Raw genomic sequence first — 19,317 nt, forward strand, 5'->3', positions numbered from 1 at the left:
GCGTACTGAATAGGAAAGAATAACAAAACGTCTCCTGAGAGTAACTTATGCTATTCAGAGCGGTCATTTCATCTACAGGTGTATTATTATCAACAGTGAGGATCGGTTGCAGTGTTTTACACGTTGCTAAACAGGTTTAATCATGTATTAACATCGATGGACATTCTGTGTCCACCCAACCAGAGGTTTTTTCTATAGTAAGACGAGCAGTAATAGTGAATAAAGGCAGAATATGAACCATCTCAGATGTGTATTGACGGAGTAATCTCTGTTCTGTAGAGGAGGCTCAATGACAGTTTCCACCTGAGATCTGGAGCCGGATTACAGGCGTGTAAAGATGACTTCAGAAAGATGGCAGCATCATTATTTTCTTCTCACACAGAGATTGGCAGATCTATTAGTGAAATCTGTTGACTTTATCAATCTGTGTGTCATTATATGCCAACGGTGAGCGCTCAAACATGAGGGATAAGCACTTCTGGAGGCTCATCGCCTTGAGTTTGCATGCCTGTAACTCCAGAAGTATTAAAGATATCTTAACATCCTTCTAGATTCTGGTTCTTAATAAACATTTCTTTTGGTTTCTCCATTTTAAAGGGCCTCGATGGTTCAGTCTCAGAGATATGGAGATCTCAATGCGGCTCCAGGAGTAAAATAAACACATTTTCAGTGGACGAAAACCAAATGTGGGCCACTTTGCACACAGCTGATGTCTTTTATATTTAAAGAGGAATATCTGCAAAACAAATAATGTCGAAACTAGAAATGTATCTCGTGTTTTTCAATCAACACAATTGCATAGAACATTCCTGTCTGAGTGCCATAAATATTCAATGTCCAATGTTTGCATTCCTGAAACTCTAAAGGTATTAAAGATATCTCAATATCCTTCTAGATTCTCATTCTTAATGAACTTTCCTTGTGAAATCTTCATTTTCAAGGTCCTATATCGTTCATTCCCACAGATATGGGGATCTCAAAGTGGCTCCATGTGCAAATAGTGGAATTTTACCCATTTTCAGTGGTCAGGAACCAAATGAATGTAACTTTGTACGCAGCTGATACTTGCTGTGTCTGAAGAAGAAATAACACTAAACTAGAGATGTATCTCATTTTCATCTATCAAAACAATCGCATACAACACACCTCTCCAAAAACAACCAAAAAACCCAAACTTGACATGTATTTAATTCAAGAAGTGTTCATGTAATGTCATTTTAGAGTTTTGTTTCTGTGAAACTTTTCTTATAGAATCTTAACTTTTAAGACGTATGGTTTGATCTCAGAGATATAGGGATGTCACGTGTAGTTATGATACTGGGTATTTAAATGTTTGGTAGCTTAAAATGAAAACAAAATCCCATCTTCCAAATATCTGTGGAGACAAACATATATTGGATTCTTATAAATGTGCCTCAACTCGACCATTTTCAGTGTTTTTTTGGTATTAAGAGAGTTATGTTTTATGCAATTATATTCATAGACGGAAACAATATACAGTTTTAGTTTCAACATTATTTATTCTTCAGATATTCCTCTTTAAATGTAAAAAGTATCAGCTGTGTGCAAAGTGACCCACATTTGGTTTTTGACCACTGAAAATGGGTAAAATTGTACTATTTGCACATGGAGCCACATTGAGATCCCCATATCTGTGGGAATGAACGATATAGGACCCTGAAAATGAAGATATCACAAGGAAAGTTCATTAAGAATGAGAATCTAGAAGGATATTGAGATATCTTTAATACTTTCAGAGTTACAGGCATGTAAACATTGGACATTGAATATTTATGGCACTCAGACAGGAATGTTTATTGAAAAACACGAGATACATTTCTAGTTTTGACATTATTTGTTCTGCAGATATTCCTCTTTAAATGTAAAAAACATCAGCTGTGTGTAAAGTGACCCACATTTGGTTTTCGGCCACTGAAAATGTGTTCATTTTACTCCTGGAGCCGCATTGAGATCTCCATATCTCTGGCACTGAACCATCGAGGGCCTTTAAAATGGAGAAACCAAAAGAAATGTTTATTAAGAACCAGAATCTAGAAGGATGTTAAGATATCTTTAATACTTCTGGAGTTACAGGCATGCAAACTCAAGGCGATGAGCCCCCAGAAGTGCTTATCCCCCATGTTTGAGCGCTCACCGTTGGCATATAATGACACTCAGATTAATAAAGTCAACAGATTTCACTAATAGATCTGCCAATCTCTGTGTGAGAATAAAATAATGATGCTGCCATCTTTCTGAAGTCATCTTTACACGCCTGTAATCCGGCTCCAGATCTCAGGTGGAAACTGTCATTGAGCCTCCTCTACAGAACAGAGATTACTCCGTCAATACACAACTGAGATGGTTCATATTCTGCCTTTATTCACTATTACTGCTCGTCTCACTATAGAAAAATATGAACAAAATCAAACATTTTGAGCTGGGGAAGTTTCCAGAATTTGGTTGATTTGACATGGAATGAGCCTGAGGCAACTTTGACCGAATCAGGGACGTTGAAGGTGCATTATTTGGCATGAATGGTAGCTAACATAACACAGATTTACTGTCTCCAAATTTGAATCAACTTGTCATTTCATAAAGTGCAAAATCTAGCTTTGCATGAATCATGATGAATTCTGCATGCATGCCTCCAAACGTGGAACAAAACGGCCTGATTATGTCAAATGTATAATTTAACAGTTGGTTTAATTTTTGCATTATCACTGCAATATTCATGATTGTTCCACAGTAACCTTTCTCATGATCTGACGCTGCTTTTCAGCTTCTCAAACTCAAGTTTTTAACATTTGCCATCGGGTTAAAACCCCAAAGATAAACGCATAATCTGAGGAAATTAAATGTCTCGCAGAGCTCCGAGAGAGAATATGACTTCCATCTCTCTGATCGTCTATTTTTAGCGTTGTGCACATTACACATGCTCTCTTTGGTCTCTTGTTGTCGTTTAAACCCACCGACCTCATTTCTTATCCATCTCAAATGTCATATTTCACATGCGTTTGGGGTTTTATGTACTGGCCAGAACAACGAATCAGATGCTTTTCATTTGAAAGTTATTACTGAGAAAACAATAATTTAGCATTTGGAGCATTTCAACTCGCTCTGGAGAACGTGATCATCAGGTTTAGTTTATTTCATCTGGACTTGTCACTGTTGTTATGCACTGCAAATAATCCTGTTCTTACTCAGTATTTCTGTCTTGTTTCGAGTCCAAACATCTAACAATTCTTACATTAAGAAACATTTACTAGACAAGTACAAATGATTGTCTTGTTTTGGGGAAAATAACTCAAAATGAAGAGAGTTTTTGCTTAAAATAAGATAAATAATCTGCCAATGGGGTGAGGAAAATAATCTTGTTTTCTGTTGTTTTTGCATCCATTTGTGGTTTTATTTACTGGCCAGAACGACGAATCAGATGCTTTTCATATTAAAGTTTCTTCATATTTGAACCGAAGAACATAATCATGAGGTTTAGTTTTTTCATGTGTATTTGTCCCTCAAATTGTTATCCTTACTGTATCAAATTGGAAGAATGCGCACTAAAAGCATTTGCTTCAGTGATGTAGGACGGGGTTAAATCACATCAAATGGACTTTTTTATTGTAAATCCGCGACAGACGCTTTTATTCCCTCCCCCATGAAACACTCGGCCCGCGGCTTGACGTGCTGAGCGACAGATTGATGCAGAAACGGAGGAGCACACACACACACACACACGAGCGCGCTGAATTATGGATGTAGGATGTTTGGTAGATGCTTACATGTTCGCTCAATGAGTTAAACTGTGATCTCGACTGCGTGTTTTCTGATCTTCCTGCTTTACTTGTTGTTCTTCCTCAGCAAATGTTGGACTCTAACCTGAGCAATCTGATCAAGAGGAACAGCGAGCTGGAGAACCTCATGGGGAAGTTAATCCAGACCTGCCAACATGTGGAGGTAAAGACGGATATGTACGCGTCCGTAATGTACTCTCAGCTTTTTATATGCAAAACCAGTCATAATCTCACGGGTCGATCTAGGGAGAGAGCACCGTACGGGTCAAAATTATCCATTTTTCTTTCATGCCAAAAATCATTAGGATATTACGATCATGTTCCATGTGAATTTCCTACTGTAAATATATCATAAATGTATTATTAGTAGTAAAATGCACTGCTGAGGACTTGACTTTAAACAACTTTAAAGGAGATTTTCTCAATATTAAAATTTTTTTGCACCCTCAGATTCCAGATTTTGTCCTATTCTATCAAACCACACATCAGGCAGAGATTATTAATCCAGCTTTAGATGATCTAAACGTCTCAGTTTCATCTAAAAAAAAAAAAATTGACCATTATGACTGGTTTTGTGGTCCAGGGTCACTTATGATATTGATTTATGCATTCCATTATATACTGCAAAAAATGCTCTTCTTACTCAGTATTTTTGTCTAAATATCTAAAAATTCTTACATTAAGAAACATTTACTAGACAAGTACAAATTATTGTCTTGTTTTGGGGAAAATAACTCTAAATGAAGAGAGTTTTTGCTTAAAAATAAGATCTCTTCATTTTGAGTTATTTTTTCCTCAATTACTTTTGCTTGTCTAGTAAATGTTTCATGTTTTAAGAATTTGTAGATGTTTGGATTGTTCTTCATCTCTAGTAAGCTGTGTTTGTACCACAGACTCAGTCCTGCAGAGCTCCGACTCTGATGCGCTCTCTGATTGGATGAGCTGTTTATGAATTATCATATCTCTGTTGTTGTTTCACTTCGTTGCGTGTGATTTGATTTGCCTTGTTTTATGGAGGAAGTTGTTGGTGTTTGTTTTGCTCTCAGCATAATGCGGCTCATCAGGAGAACAAACTGACGGAAGAGTGCGACACGCTGATAAACATCGTACAGCAGAGACGGCAAATCATCGGCACCAAAATAAAAGAAGGAAAAGTACGGCATCAACATTATCATCTCGTTTGTAAAGAATGAAATGCATTAAATTCATCCAAAACAAAAAAAAGATCAGCTTTTGGATGCACTGCAGAAATGCTCTTCTTACTCAGTAAACTTGTCTTGTTTCCAGTCCAAATATCTAACGATTCTTAAATCAAGATGCGTTCACTAGATCAGTAAAACCACATGAGATATTTTTGTTTGTTTTCTGGGGAAGTGAGTTTTTGTTTAAAACAGGCAAAATGATCTGCCAGTGGGGTGAGAGAAATAATCTTCATTTAAGAAGTTTTTGATATTTGAACTGGAAACAAGAAAAACATACTAAATAAGAAGAGCGTTTTTTGCAGTGTAAATTTTGTTCTTTCTTTTCATCAGAGAATCCTGAGATATAAAATGCATCAGTTTCCTCAGAAATATGAGCTGATAATGATCATAACTGTGTGTTGATCATCAGATCCTCATATGAGAGTGATTAGTGAAGGATCATGTGACTCATGTGAAGAGTAATGATGATAAATTCAGCTTTGTAACATTATAAACACCTTTACTGTCATGCAAAAGTCCTTTCCGGTTGCAAAAGAACAAAAGGCTCTGAGATTTTCTCTCAGAGGAAACTGTGCTTCCTTCCGCACTGCATGTCAGAGTCAAAGGTCACGTATGTATCGCCAGAGCTCACTCACACCTTGAGTTTTGATCTGTATTTATAGTGCTCTGTTATATTTTATGACCGATTGGTGTATCCTTTGACTTTTTCCAGGTGGTGCGGTTGAGAAAGCTAGCTCAACAGATCGCTAACTGCAAGCAGTTTGTGGAGCGTTCGTCGTCGCTCATCGCTCAGGCGGATCAGGCTCTGAAAGAGACGGACCACGCTCGCTTCCTGCAGACTGCCAAGAGCATCTCCGAGAGGTGAGGAGACCTGATGCCACGCCCACTGGCTTTAGACACGCCCACTGACTTTAGACACACGCACTGGTGTTAGGTACGCCCGCTGGTGTTAGACACACCTGCTGGCTTTAGACACGCCCGCTGGTGTTAGACACGCCCACTGGCTTTAGACACGCCCACTGCCTTTAGACACGCCCGCTGCAAGAGCATCTCCAAGCCGTGAGAAGTTCTGATGCCACGCCCACTGCCTTTAGACACGCCCACTGCATTTAGACACGCCCACTGCCTTTATGCACGTCCACTGCATTTAGACACGCCCACTGCCTTTATGCACGTCCACTGCATTTAGACACGCCCGCTGCCTTTATGCACGTCCACTGCATTTAGACACGCCCACTGCCTTTATGCACGTCCACTGCATTTAGACACGCCCGCTGCCTTTATGCACGTCCACTGCATTTAGACACGCCCGCTGCCAAGAGCATCTCCAAGCCGTGAGAAGTTCTGATGCCACGGCCACTGCCTTTAGACACGCCCACTGCCTTTATGCACATCCACTGCATTTAGACACGCCCACTGCCTTTAGACACGCCCACTGCCTTTATGCACGTCCACTGCATTTAGACACGCCCACTACATTTAGACACACAACCGTTTGGACACGCCCCACACTGTTTGGACACGCCCCACAACCGTTTGGACATGCCCACAACCTTTTGATATACACCTTTCGACACACCCAACCACCTTTTGATATGCTCCCTTTTTGGACACGCCCCACAACATTTTGACACGCCCACTATCTTTTGGACACGCCCCACAACCTTTTGACACGCAGCCTTCCTTTTGGCCCCGTTCACACTGCAGGCCAAAGTGGCCCAAATCTGATTTTTTTGGGGTCAAGTGACCAGGTCAGACCTCTTCAGAGGTAGTGTGAACACTCAAATCTAGCCCAGATCTGATTTTTTCCAATGCGGCTGCAGTGTGAACAACCAAAGCGGATTTGATGCGGATATGATGCGTATTTTACGTCAATCTATGTCGACATTTGTCACAATTATGCACCAGCGAGTTAGCTCTAGACACAACAGACACAGACAGTAACATTAAAAACTTGACTAGATATGGAGAACAGCGATGGAGCGAGTCAGTGGAGGGAGAGTGAGGTGTTAGACCTCATTAGTATATGGGGAGGTCCTTCAATTCAAGCTAAACTAGAAGGATCCTACCGTAACCGCTCCGTTTTTGAAAGCACAAGAAATGGAAGAACGGGGACACAGAAGGCCGTGGCTTCACTGCCAAAGGAAGGAGGCAAAAGGCCAAAATAACCAATTTTGTTCTCTTTCTTTTCGTTCTTCTCCTCTTCAGCACCTGCTCATTACTGTTATGGCTTCCATTACACAAACATGTTTTAATAAAAGCGAAAATGCTTACTTCCTCTATAACCTCCTGAACTTTAGTGCAACAGCGCGCTGCGTCTGATGTCATTGATATTGTTCTTTTGCACACGCGGGTTAGTTTGAAACCTGAAACAGTTCACACTGGAATCAGATTTAGGCCACATTTATAAGGTAATGTGAACAGCCAAACAAAAAATCAGAATTGAGCATTAAGACTTGCAGTGTGAACGGGGCCTTTGATACACCCCCTACATTTCGACACACTCTCTACCTTTCGGCACGGCCGTTACTACGACCTGCAGAGACCCACACTTGGCTGCAACAACGAGTCATACCAAGTGCAAAAGATTTAATGAAATTGCCTTTATTCATTTGTCTTAATCTATTTCCCTTCATATAATTACAGAGTCTCAATGGCAACCGCGTCCTCACAGGTCCTGATTCCAGAAATCAACCTGAACGACGCGTTTGACGCCTTCGCACTGGACTTTTCCAGAGAGAAGAAGATGCTGGAAGGTCTGGATTACCTCACAGGTCAGTTCAGTGCAGAACATGGTTTAGGTGTAAAATCATGCAGCTATTATTTATATAAATGGGTCTATTTCTCTAATTCAATAAATACATTTCAAGTTTGCTGGTATCATGGTGCTGCAACAGTTTGGAGATCATTTCTTGCTTATGAAAGTCCTTGTTTGTTTAACTACCCTTTGAGCACACCCCCTTTCCTTTGAGCACGCCCCTTTCCTTTGAGCACGCCCCCTTCCCTTTGAGCACGCCCCCTTCCCTTTGACACACCCCCTTCCCTTTGAGCACGGCCCCTTTCCTTTGAGCACGCCCCCTTCCCTTTGACACACCCCCTTCCCTTTGAGCACGGCCCCTTTCCTTTGAGCACGCCCCCTTCCCTTTGAGCACACCCCCTTCCCTTTGAGCACGCCCCCTTCCCTTTGACACCCCCCCTTCCCTTTGAGCACGGCCCCTTTCCTTTGAGCACGCCCCCTTCCCTTTGAGCACGCCCCCTTCCCTTTGAGCACGCTCCCTTCCCTTTGATATCATGGTGCTGCAACAGTTTGGAGATAATTTCTTGCTTATGAAAGTCCTTGTTTGTTTAACTACCCTTTGATACGCCCCCTTCCCTTTGAGCACACTCCCTTCCCTTTGATACGCCCCTTTTTCTTTAAACACGCCCCCTTTCCTTTGAGCACGCCCCCTTCCCTTTGATACGCCCCCACTACCTTTGATACGCCCCCTTCCCTTTGAAACGCCCCCTTCCCTTTGAGCACGCCCCCCTCCCTTTGATACACCCCCTTCCCTTTGACACACCCCCTTCCCTTTGAGCACGCCCCCTTCCTTTGACACGCCCCCTTTCCTTTGAGCACGCCCCCTTCCTTTTGAGCACGCCCCTTTCCCTTTGATATGCCCATTCCCTTTGACACGCCCCACTACCTTTGATACACCCCTTTTCTTTTGAGCACGCCCCTTCCCTTTGATACGCCCCCTTCCCTTTGACACACCCACTACATTTAGATACGCCCAGTATTTTTCGACACTCCCGTCACCTTTTGACGCGCCCCTTTCCTTTCGACACGCCCACTACCTTTGGATACGCCCATTACATTTTGACACTCCCCTTTCCTTTTGACACGCTCCCTTCCTTTCGACACACCCACATCTTTTGGACAACCCCCTTCCTTTCAGCACACTTTTTTTGGACACGCCCCCTTCTCGACACGCCCCCTATCGTTTCTTGTTTAATGTTGCATGTTACTGTATGTAAAACAGGAGCTGAGACTGCGTATGAGAGATGTGTAGTCTAACCTAACCTAGTGTAAGATTGGGTTCAAACCGCTGTGAGCTCTGCAATCTCTCTGAAATCTGCTGTTCTGTCCCAGCTCCAAACGCTCCCATTATCCGCGAGGAGCTCTGCACGGCATCTCACGACACCATCACAGTCCACTGGACCTCAGAGGACGAGTTCAGCGTGGTCTCATACGAGCTCCAGTACACCATCTCCACCGGACAGGCCAATGTCGTCAGTGAGTAAACCCAGCTGAACCTCGCTCCATATGAGCGGTCCGGCAAACCCCGACATGGCATGATCTGATTTTATAATAATCCAGCCCTTTGTAAAGCACTGCAGGGGATGTGATGGTATTAATGCACAAAAGCCAACAGAAGAGAGTCTGTGAGTTCTGTGTGCTCATAGATGTGTGGATTAGACAGAAGTAGAGCAGATTACGCTGTAGAATATGAGTGTGTGGAATAGCCTGAAGAGACGAGGCGGCCGCAGACAGAAAAGCTTACTGAGTGAATAAGGTCAGTGCGTGCTTAAAGAGCAACGAGCCGCTGCTGTCAGGACGAGGCTTCTCCACCATTCCACAGCTCCAGACACTTCATCCCCGTCTGTCTCAAATAAAGCCATCTCTCCACCAATGCCATGGGGGGAAACCGATCGGAACTTCATTTTTAGTGTATATACACATATAAACAACGGTGACACACTGATATTCTGATCCGCGGAGAGTTTGCATCAGGTTGCAATTACAAAATGTTTCAACAACATGAAAAATAAATTAATAAATGAATAATAATATTTTTTGGTATATAGTATACATTATTCTTTTTTCTTGTTTTTCGTGGAATAATTATATATATACAGCAAAAATGCTCTTCTTACTCAGTATTTTTGTCTTGTTTTGGGAAAATAACTCAAAATGAAGAGAGTTTTTGCTTGAAATAAGATAAATAATCTGCCAATGGGGTGAGAAAAATTAGAATTGCAACCTTTTAATAATTGTATTTAAACAAAATACAGTGTTGGGTGAAAACATTTTGGAATTGTAACCTGATGCAAAAAATACTCTGATTAAAAGATCACAAAATCCAAATATACATATATTCCAAATTGGCCACAAAACTATTTATATATTATACATTTTTTATCAGCATGTTGGAATTGCAGCCGTGTGTGATATTTTTTGTGGAATGTTTTTTTGTTTTTATATCTAATGGGGTGAATATGTTGGCCTTATTACTGAATACATATAAAGCTGAATTATGAATATTTCTGTGCTGTGCTCACCAGTGGATTTCAGTGATTCTGCACATCTTATTAATGCTAATTACAAAAATAATGATTATTGCTGGGTGTTCGCTGTAAAACAACACAAGAAACGCCACAAATATCACTGCAATTTCTGAGAACATTCACAACACTTTCAGTCATTTTGGGCTTGAAGAATCTTGTGAAGTCCTGACTTACTAAATTAAACTTTCTTTTTCTAACTATACATTTACACAGCTGAAGCAAGACTAAACTAAATCTGAAATCATTATACTTTTCTAAAATTGCACATGCAAAGGTATTTTAATAGCTGAACAATTCTCTTTAGTTGATGTCGCTATATCCTGAGATGCAGTATGGAAGCCCGTTTCTGCCACTAAACAAAAACATCAAAAGAGGAATTGCGACTTTTTATCTTAGAATCCTGACTTTATATCACTCAATCCTGACTTTATATCACTCAATCCTGACTTTATTTCACTCAATCCTGACTTTATATCACTCAATCCTGACTTTATATCTCTCAATCCTGACTTTATATCTCTCAATCCTGACTTTATATCTCTCAATCCTGACTTTATATCTCTCAATCCTGACTTTATATCACTCAATCCTGACTTTATATCACTCAATCCTGACTTTATATCACTCAATCCTGACTATATATCTCTCAATCCTGACTTTATATCACTCAATCCTGACTTTATATCACTCAATCCTGACTTTATATCTCACAATCCTGACTTTATATCTCTCAATCCTGACTTTATATCTCTCAATCCTGACTTTATATCTCTCAATCCTGACTTTATATCACTCAATTCTGACTTTATATCACTCAATCCTGACTTTATATCACTCAATCCTGACTTTATTTCACTCAATCCTGACTTTATATCACTCAATCCTGACTTTATATCACTCAATCCTGACTTTATATCTCTCAATCCTGACTTTATATCTCTCAATCCTGACTTTATATCTCTCAATCCTGACTTTATATCACTCAATCCTGACTTTATATCACTCAATCCTGACTTTATATCACTCAATCCTGACTATATATCTCTCAATCCTGACTTTATATCACTCAATCCTGACTTTATATCACTCAATCCTGACTTTATATCTCACAATCCTGACTTTATATCTCTCAATCCTGACTTTATATCTCTCAATCCTGACTTTATATCTCTCAATCCTGACTTTATATCACTCAATTCTGACTTTATATCTCTCAATCCTGACTTTATATCTCTCAATCCTGACTTTATATCTCTCAATCCTGACTTTATATCTCTCAATCCTGACTTTATATCACTCAATCCTGACTTTATATCACTCAATCCTGACTATATATCTCTCAATCCTGACTTTATATCTCTCAATCCTGACTTTATATCTCTCAATCCTGACTTTATATCACTCAATCCTGACTTTATATCACTCAATCCTGACTTTATATCTCACAATCCTGACTTTATATCTCTCAATCCTGACTTTATATCACTCAATCCTGACTTTATATCACTCAATCCTGACTATATATCTCTCAATCCTGACTTTATATCACTCAATCCTGACTTTATATCACTCAATCCTGACTTTATATCACTCAATCCTGACTTTATATCACTCAATCCTGACTATATATCACTCAATCCTGACTATATATCACTCAATCCTGACTTTATATCACTCAATCCTGACTATATATCACTCAATCCTGACTTTATATCTCTCAATCCTGACTTTATATCACTCAATCCTGACTTTATATCACTCAATCCTGACTATATATCTCTCAATCCTGACTTTATATCACTCAATCCTGACTATATATCTCTCAATCCTGACTTTATATCTCTCAATCCTGACTTTATATCTCTCAATCCTGACTTTATATCACTCAATCCTGACTTTATATCACTCAATCCTGACTTTATATCTCACAATCCTGACTTTATATCTCTCAATCCTGACTTTATATCACTCAATCCTGACTTTATATCACTCAATCCTGACTTTATATCTCTCAATCCTGACTTTATATCTCTCAATCCTGATTTTATATCACTCAATCCTGACTTTATATCACTCAATCCTGACTTTATATCACTCAATCCTGACTATATATCTCTCAATCCTGACTTTATATCACTCAATCCTGACTTTATATCTCTCAATCCTGACTTTATATCACTCAACCCTGACTTTATATCTCTCAATCCTGACTTTATATCTCTCAATCCTGACTTTATATCTCTCAATCCTGACTTTATATCACTCAATCCTGACTTTATATCACTCAATCCTGACTATATATCTCTCAATCCTGACTTTATATCACTCAATCCTGACTTTATATCACTCAACCCTGACTTTATATCTCTCAATCCTGACTTTATATCTCTCAATCCTGACTTTATATCTCTCAATCCTGACTTTATATCACTCAATCCTGACTTTATATCACTCAATCCTGACTATATATCTCTCAATCCTGACTTTATATCACTCAATCCTGACTTTATATCACTCAATCCTGACTTTATATCACTCAATCCTGACTATATATCTCTCAATCCTGACTTTATATCTCTCAATCCTGACTTTATATCTCTCAATCCTGACTTTATATCTCTCAATCCTGACTTTATATCACTCAATCCTGACTTTATTTCACTCAATCCTGACTTTATATCTCTCAATCCTGACTTTATTTCACTCAATCCTGACTTTATTTCACTCAATCCTGACTTTATATCACTCAATCCTGACTTTATATCACTCAATCCTGACTTTATATCACTCAATCCTGACTTTATATCACTCAATCCTGACTATATATCTCTCAATCCTGACTTTATATCTCTCAATCCTGACTTTATATCTCTCAATCCTGACTTTATATCTCTCAATCCTGACTTTATATCACTCAATCCTGACTTTATTTCACTCAATCCTGACTTTATATCTCTCAATCCTGACTTTATTTCACTCAATCCTGACTTTATTTCACTCAATCCTGACTTTATATCACTCAATCCTGACTTTATATCACTCAATCCTGACTTTATATCACTCAATCCTGACTCTATATCTCTCAATCCTGACTCTATATCTCTCAATCCTGACTTTATATCTCACAATCCTGACTTTATATCTCTCAATCCTGACTTTATATCACTCAATCCTGACTTTATTTCACTCAATCCTGACTTTATATCACTCAATCCTGACTTTATATCACTCAATCCTGACTTTATATCACTCAATCCTGACTTTATATCTCTCAATCCTGACTTTATATCACTCAATCCTGACTTTATATCACTCAATCCTGACTTTATATCACTCAATCCTGACTTTATATCTCTCAATCCTGACTTTATATCACTCAATCCTGACTTTATTTCACTCAATCCTGACTTTATATCTCTCAATCCTGACTTTTTCACTCAATCCTGACTTTATTTCACTCAATCCTGACTTTATATCACTCAATCCTGACTTTATATCACTCAATCCTGACTTTATATCTCTCAATCCTGACTTTATATCTCTCAATCCTGACTTTATATCTCTCAATCCTGACTTTATATCACTCAATCCTGACTTTATATCACTCAATCCTGACTTTATATCACTCAATCCTGACTTTATATCACTCAATCCTGACTTTATATCTCTCAATCCTGACTTTATATCACTCAATCCTGACTTTATATCACTCAATCCTGACTTTATTTCACTCAATCCTGACTTTATATCACTCAATCCTGACTTTATATCACTCAATCCTGACTTTATATCACTCAATCCTGACTTTATATCACTCAATCCTGACTTTATATCTCTCAATCCTGACTTTATATTACTCAATCCTGACTTTATATCACTCAATCCTGACTTTATATCACTCAATCCTGACTTTATATCACTCAATCCTGACTTTATATCTCTCAATCCTGACTTTATATCACTCAATCCTGACTTTATATCACTCAATCCTGACTTTATATCACTCAATCCTGACTTTATATCTCTCAATCCTGACTTTATATCACTCAATCCTGACTTTATTTCACTCAATCCTGACTTTATATCACTCAACCCTGACTTTATATCACTCAACCCTGACTTTATATCTCTCAACCCTGACTTTATATCTCTCAACCCTGACTTTATATCACTCAATCCTGACTTTATATCACTCAATCCTGACTTTATATCACACAATCCTGACTTTATATCACTCAATCCTGACTTTATATCACTCAACCCTGACTTTATATCTCTCAACCCTGACTTTATATCTCTCAATCCTGACTTTATATCACTCAATCCTGACTTTATATCACTCAATCCTGACTTTATATCACTCAATCCTGACTTTATATCACACAATCCTGACTTTATATCACTCAATCCTGACTTTATATCACTCAATCCTGACTTTATTTCACTCAATCCTGACTTTATATCACTCAACCCTGACTTTATATCACTCAACCCTGACTTTATATCTCTCAACCCTGACTTTATATCTCTCAACCCTGACTTTATATCACTCAATCCTGACTTTATATCACTCAATCCTGACTTTATATCACACAATCCTGACTTTATATCACTCAATCCTGACTTTATATCACTCAACCCTGACTTTATATCTCTCAACCCTGACTTTATATCTCTCAATCCTGACTTTATATCACTCAATCCTGACTTTATATCACTCAATCCTGACTTTATATCACTCAATCCTGACTTTATATCACACAATCCTGACTTTATATCACTCAATCCTGACTTTATATCACTCAATCCTGACTTTATTTCACTCAATCCTGACTTTATATCACTCAATCCTGACTTTATATCACTCAATCCTGACTTTATATCACTCAATCCTGACTTTATATCTCTCAATCCTGACTTTATATCACTCAATCCTGACTTTATATCACTCAATCCTGACTTTATATCACTCAATCCTGACTTTATATCTCTCAATCCTGACTTTATATCACTCAATCCTGACTTTATATCACTCAATCCTGACTTTATATCACTCAATCCTGACTTTATATCTGAATTGTGAGAATCGCAGTTATTCTTTTCATTTCTTATTTAGTGGTGTGAACGGGCTTCCATAATGCAGAAATGTTATAAGTGTTGTGTGTGTGTGTGTGTGTGTGTGTGTGTGTGTGTGTGTGTGGTCAGGCCTGTGTAACTCGATGGACAGCTGGATGATCGTGCCCAACATTAAGCAGAACCATTATACGGTCCACGGCCTGCAGAGCGGCACCAAATACATCTTCATCGTGAAGGCCATGAATCAGGCTGGGAGCCGCAGCAGCCCGCCGGGGAAACTCAAGACCAACAGTGAGTGAGCTCCACATCAGATAAACATTAAAGGGATACTCCACCGCTTTTTCATATTAAACTGTTATTCCCTTAACTAAGCCGAGTTGACACACACCTCTCTCGTCTCAGTGTGTGCTCTTAATCTCTCTGACGCGCGTTATACATTTGTATAAATGTGCATACACTTGCATACGCTCTCGGACTAAATATAAAATATCTTAAACTGTGTGTGAAGATGAGCGGAGGTCTTACGGGTGTGGAGCGACATTAGGGAGAGGGGTTAATGACAGACATTTCATTACTGGCTGAACTAACCCTTTAACGGCACGGATGCACTTGTTGTTGAATCGCAGGTCAGCCGTTCAAGCTTGACCCCAAGTCGGCCCACAGGAAGTTAAAGGTCTCTCATGACAATCTGACGGTGGAGCGAGACGAAGCCTCGTCCATGAAGAGCCACGCCCAGGACCGCTTCGGCAGCACTGGGAACTATGGTGTCACTGGGAACGTTTATATCGACAGCGGACGCCATTACTGGGAGGTTCTGATCGGAGGGAGCACATGGTAAAACCTTCACTATAAGCCTGGGTAGAGAACAGATGATCTACACTGGAGGAGAATACGCTGTAATTGTCTGCTCTTGTCTCTTAGGTTTGCTATCGGGATCGCGTATAAATCGGCCCCTAAGCACGGCTGGGTGGGCAAGGACTCGTCCTCGTGGGTCCTGAGCCGCTGCAACACCTCGTGGGCGGTCCGACACAACAGCAAAGAGTCCCCGATCGAGCCGTCTCCACACATGCGGAGGCTGGGGGTCCTGCTGGACTACGACTGCGGCTCGCTGGCCTTCTACGACGCCGCCGGGACTCAACACCTCCACAGCTTCACCATCGCCTTCACTCAGCCCATCTGCCCCGTCTTCAGCGTCTGGAACAAATGCCTGACCGTGCTGACCGGCCTGCCTATCCCCGACCACCTGGAGATCAGCGACTGAACCACACGCTCCGCACTCAGTATCTGTGTCTCGTTTCGAGTCCAGACATCTAAACATTCTTAAAACAAGAAGTATTTACTAGACAAGCAAAAGTAATTGTCTTGTTTTGGGGAAAATAACTCAAAATGAAGAGAGTTTTTGCTTAAAATAAGATAAATAATCTGCCAATGGGGGGAGAAAAATAATCTTGTTTTCTGTTTGAATTAAGATTATTTTTCTCACCCCATTGGCAGATTATTTATCTTATTTTAAGCAAAAACTCTCTTCATTTTGAGTTATTTTTATGGAAACAACCAATAATATCTTGTCGTTTTACTGATCTAGTAAATGCATCTTGATTTAAGAATTGTTAGATATTTGGATTTGGATTGGAAACCAGACAAAATTACTACATAAGAAGAGCATTATTTGCAGTGCATATGCCACTCCCATGCCTGAAGTACATCCTTCACACACACACACACACACACCGTTGTGCTTCATACACAATGTCACGCTTTCAGTACACACATTACAATTCGTGCAAAACCGCGAGAGTTCGAAACGGCAAACTTGGCAGCCCTGCAGATTTAAAGGCACAGTTCCCCCTAAAATGAATTCCGTCGCTCTAATGTCGTTCCTTCCTCTCTGAAACACAAATGAGGGTAGTTAGATTAAAATGTGCATTAGTGGATTAAACCACTCGATTCATATGGGTTTATGAGACCATCTCTTTCGACAGACGGACAGAAATCGCTCGGATTTCATTCAAATATCTTCATTTGTGTTTGGAAGATCTCACGGGTGCAGAACGAGGAAATGTTGTGTGTGTACTGTCCCTTTAAGGCGAGGACTACAGGCCAATATATGTGGTTTTATTTTCATGCATTGCTCAATTTTAAGATTTTGTGCTTTTTTTGGCATGCACTAGTGTAAAGAAAACATCCAAATGCACTTGTGTTTATTTTACTGCACTTTATCTGTCTGTCGGTCAATCTCAACACACACGTGAGTAGAAATCCCCAGCTTTACACACTCCAAACGTTGGATTTATTCATAATATCTCTATATTTGTGTTCATGTTATTCACCTGATGTTTTTCTGTCTTTTCTGAAGCGATAAAAGGAGAAACACAGACTGGAGTTATGAATCTGGCTTCAGATGTATGCTCTGGAAATATATGCAAATTAGAGAATGCCTCATTTGCATATTTACACATCAGCGTGTGAGCCGCTGTTGCCGTAATGTGAGTCTGATGGTTATTTTTGCCCTGTGGTGTCTTGAGCAGGATTTGATGATAAACTGGACCGTTATCTCCACTGGACCGTTCCCAGTTTCACCCAATAATACTCGTGATAATTAAGCACCTTGAATCGTGATTATTTATGAGTCTTCTGTCTCCTGCACCTCGAGTCACTTTATTTACTCGTCCGCTAGAGTTTAGCGAGATCTCATCGTGTGTGTGTGGATGAAGATGCTATGATCGTCTGGATTCGCTCCTGTGGGACTGACCACACACTGCAAAAAACGCTTCTTACTCAGTATTTGTGTCTTGTTTTGGGGAAAATAACTCAAAATGAAGAGAGTTTTTGCTTAAAATAAGATAAATAATCTGCCAATGGGGCGAGAAAAATAATCTTAACTCAAACAGAAAACAAGATTATTTTTCTCACCCCATTGGCAGATTATTTATCTTATTTTAAGCAAAAACTCTCTTCATTTTGAGTTATTTTCCCCAAAACAAGACAATTACTTTTGCTTGTCTAGTAAATGTTTCTTAATGTAAGAATTTTTAGATGTTTGGACTAGAAACAAGACAAAGATACTGAGGAAGAAGAGCATTTTTTGCAGTGAACTCAATACTTCACACTATTAGTGTTTTAAATGCTCAATCATTCCTCACACCAGGAGAGTTTCTTGACATCAGACTAGTTGTTATCTTGGAAATAAGGTTATTTTGCTTTTTTTTTTAAATCCAGTTTTGTACAAAAATGTCTTAAAGGGGCCGTATGTAGAGACTGGATCATGATCATTTAATAAAGCGCGATCATTTAATGCAATATAACATCGTAAAACTACAACAGCATTTTTTACCATTTAATCCGAAGCATCATCATCATCATCCTCATCCTCATCCTCATCGGTTTAGTCGATGATCAGCAGTCTGTGTAGAAACAGGCCACCTGGAAGAATACAGGAAACATGTGATCGTTTCTAGGACTCGGGTGGGATTAGACCAAATCCACAAACCGGCCTAAATCTGTCTCTTTGAGTTTAAAGTTATTACTGCTGGTTTAGACACACCAAAACATCCTCCAATACCTCAGTGAGAGAGAATACTTGAGGCGTTATTTATTCATATTCATAGATGACTGCTGAGCATTTCACTTACGCTTGATGTCAGCGTCACATGCTGCAGAACTCGACGCTTGATTGGTCACTGCCAAATTAAAATATTAAAAAGAACGATAAAATAACTTTATTAACCGGTTAATGGTCATTTCAAATAAACGTTTCTGTTCACACTGCAAAAAACGCTTTTCTTACTCAGTATTTCTGTCTTGTTTCTAGTCCAAATATCTAAAAATTCTTAAAACAAGAAGTATTTACTAGACAAGCAAAAGTAATTGTCTTGATTTGGGGAAAAATAACTCAAAATGAAGAGAGTTTTTGCTTAAAA

The 19,317-nt window shown here is 39.4% G+C and overlaps 1 protein-coding gene across 2 annotated transcripts in view; it reads left to right on the plus strand.

Annotated features, from left to right (window-relative positions):
- mid1 (midline 1) overlaps positions 1–16,740 on the plus strand; it is a 54,589-nt gene extending 37,849 nt beyond the window's left edge. For both annotated transcript variants that reach the window (XM_067445141.1, XM_067445140.1), the window contains exons 3-10: positions 3,862–3,957; positions 4,841–4,948; positions 5,709–5,857; positions 7,643–7,770; positions 9,126–9,269; positions 15,527–15,688; positions 16,024–16,231; positions 16,319–16,740. In XM_067445141.1, the coding sequence (XP_067301242.1) occupies positions 3,862–3,957; positions 4,841–4,948; positions 5,709–5,857; positions 7,643–7,770; positions 9,126–9,269; positions 15,527–15,688; positions 16,024–16,231; positions 16,319–16,658 (1,335 nt within the window). In that variant the 3' untranslated portion in view covers positions 16,659–16,740. The remainder of the gene's footprint in view (positions 1–3,861; positions 3,958–4,840; positions 4,949–5,708; positions 5,858–7,642; positions 7,771–9,125; positions 9,270–15,526; positions 15,689–16,023; positions 16,232–16,318) is intronic.
- Positions 16,741–19,317: the final 2,577 nt, after the last annotated feature.

The sequence above is a fragment of the Pseudorasbora parva genome, chromosome 5 (assembly GCF_024679245.1).
Source record: "Pseudorasbora parva isolate DD20220531a chromosome 5, ASM2467924v1, whole genome shotgun sequence".
Classification (NCBI taxonomy): Eukaryota; Metazoa; Chordata; class Actinopteri; order Cypriniformes; family Gobionidae; genus Pseudorasbora; species Pseudorasbora parva.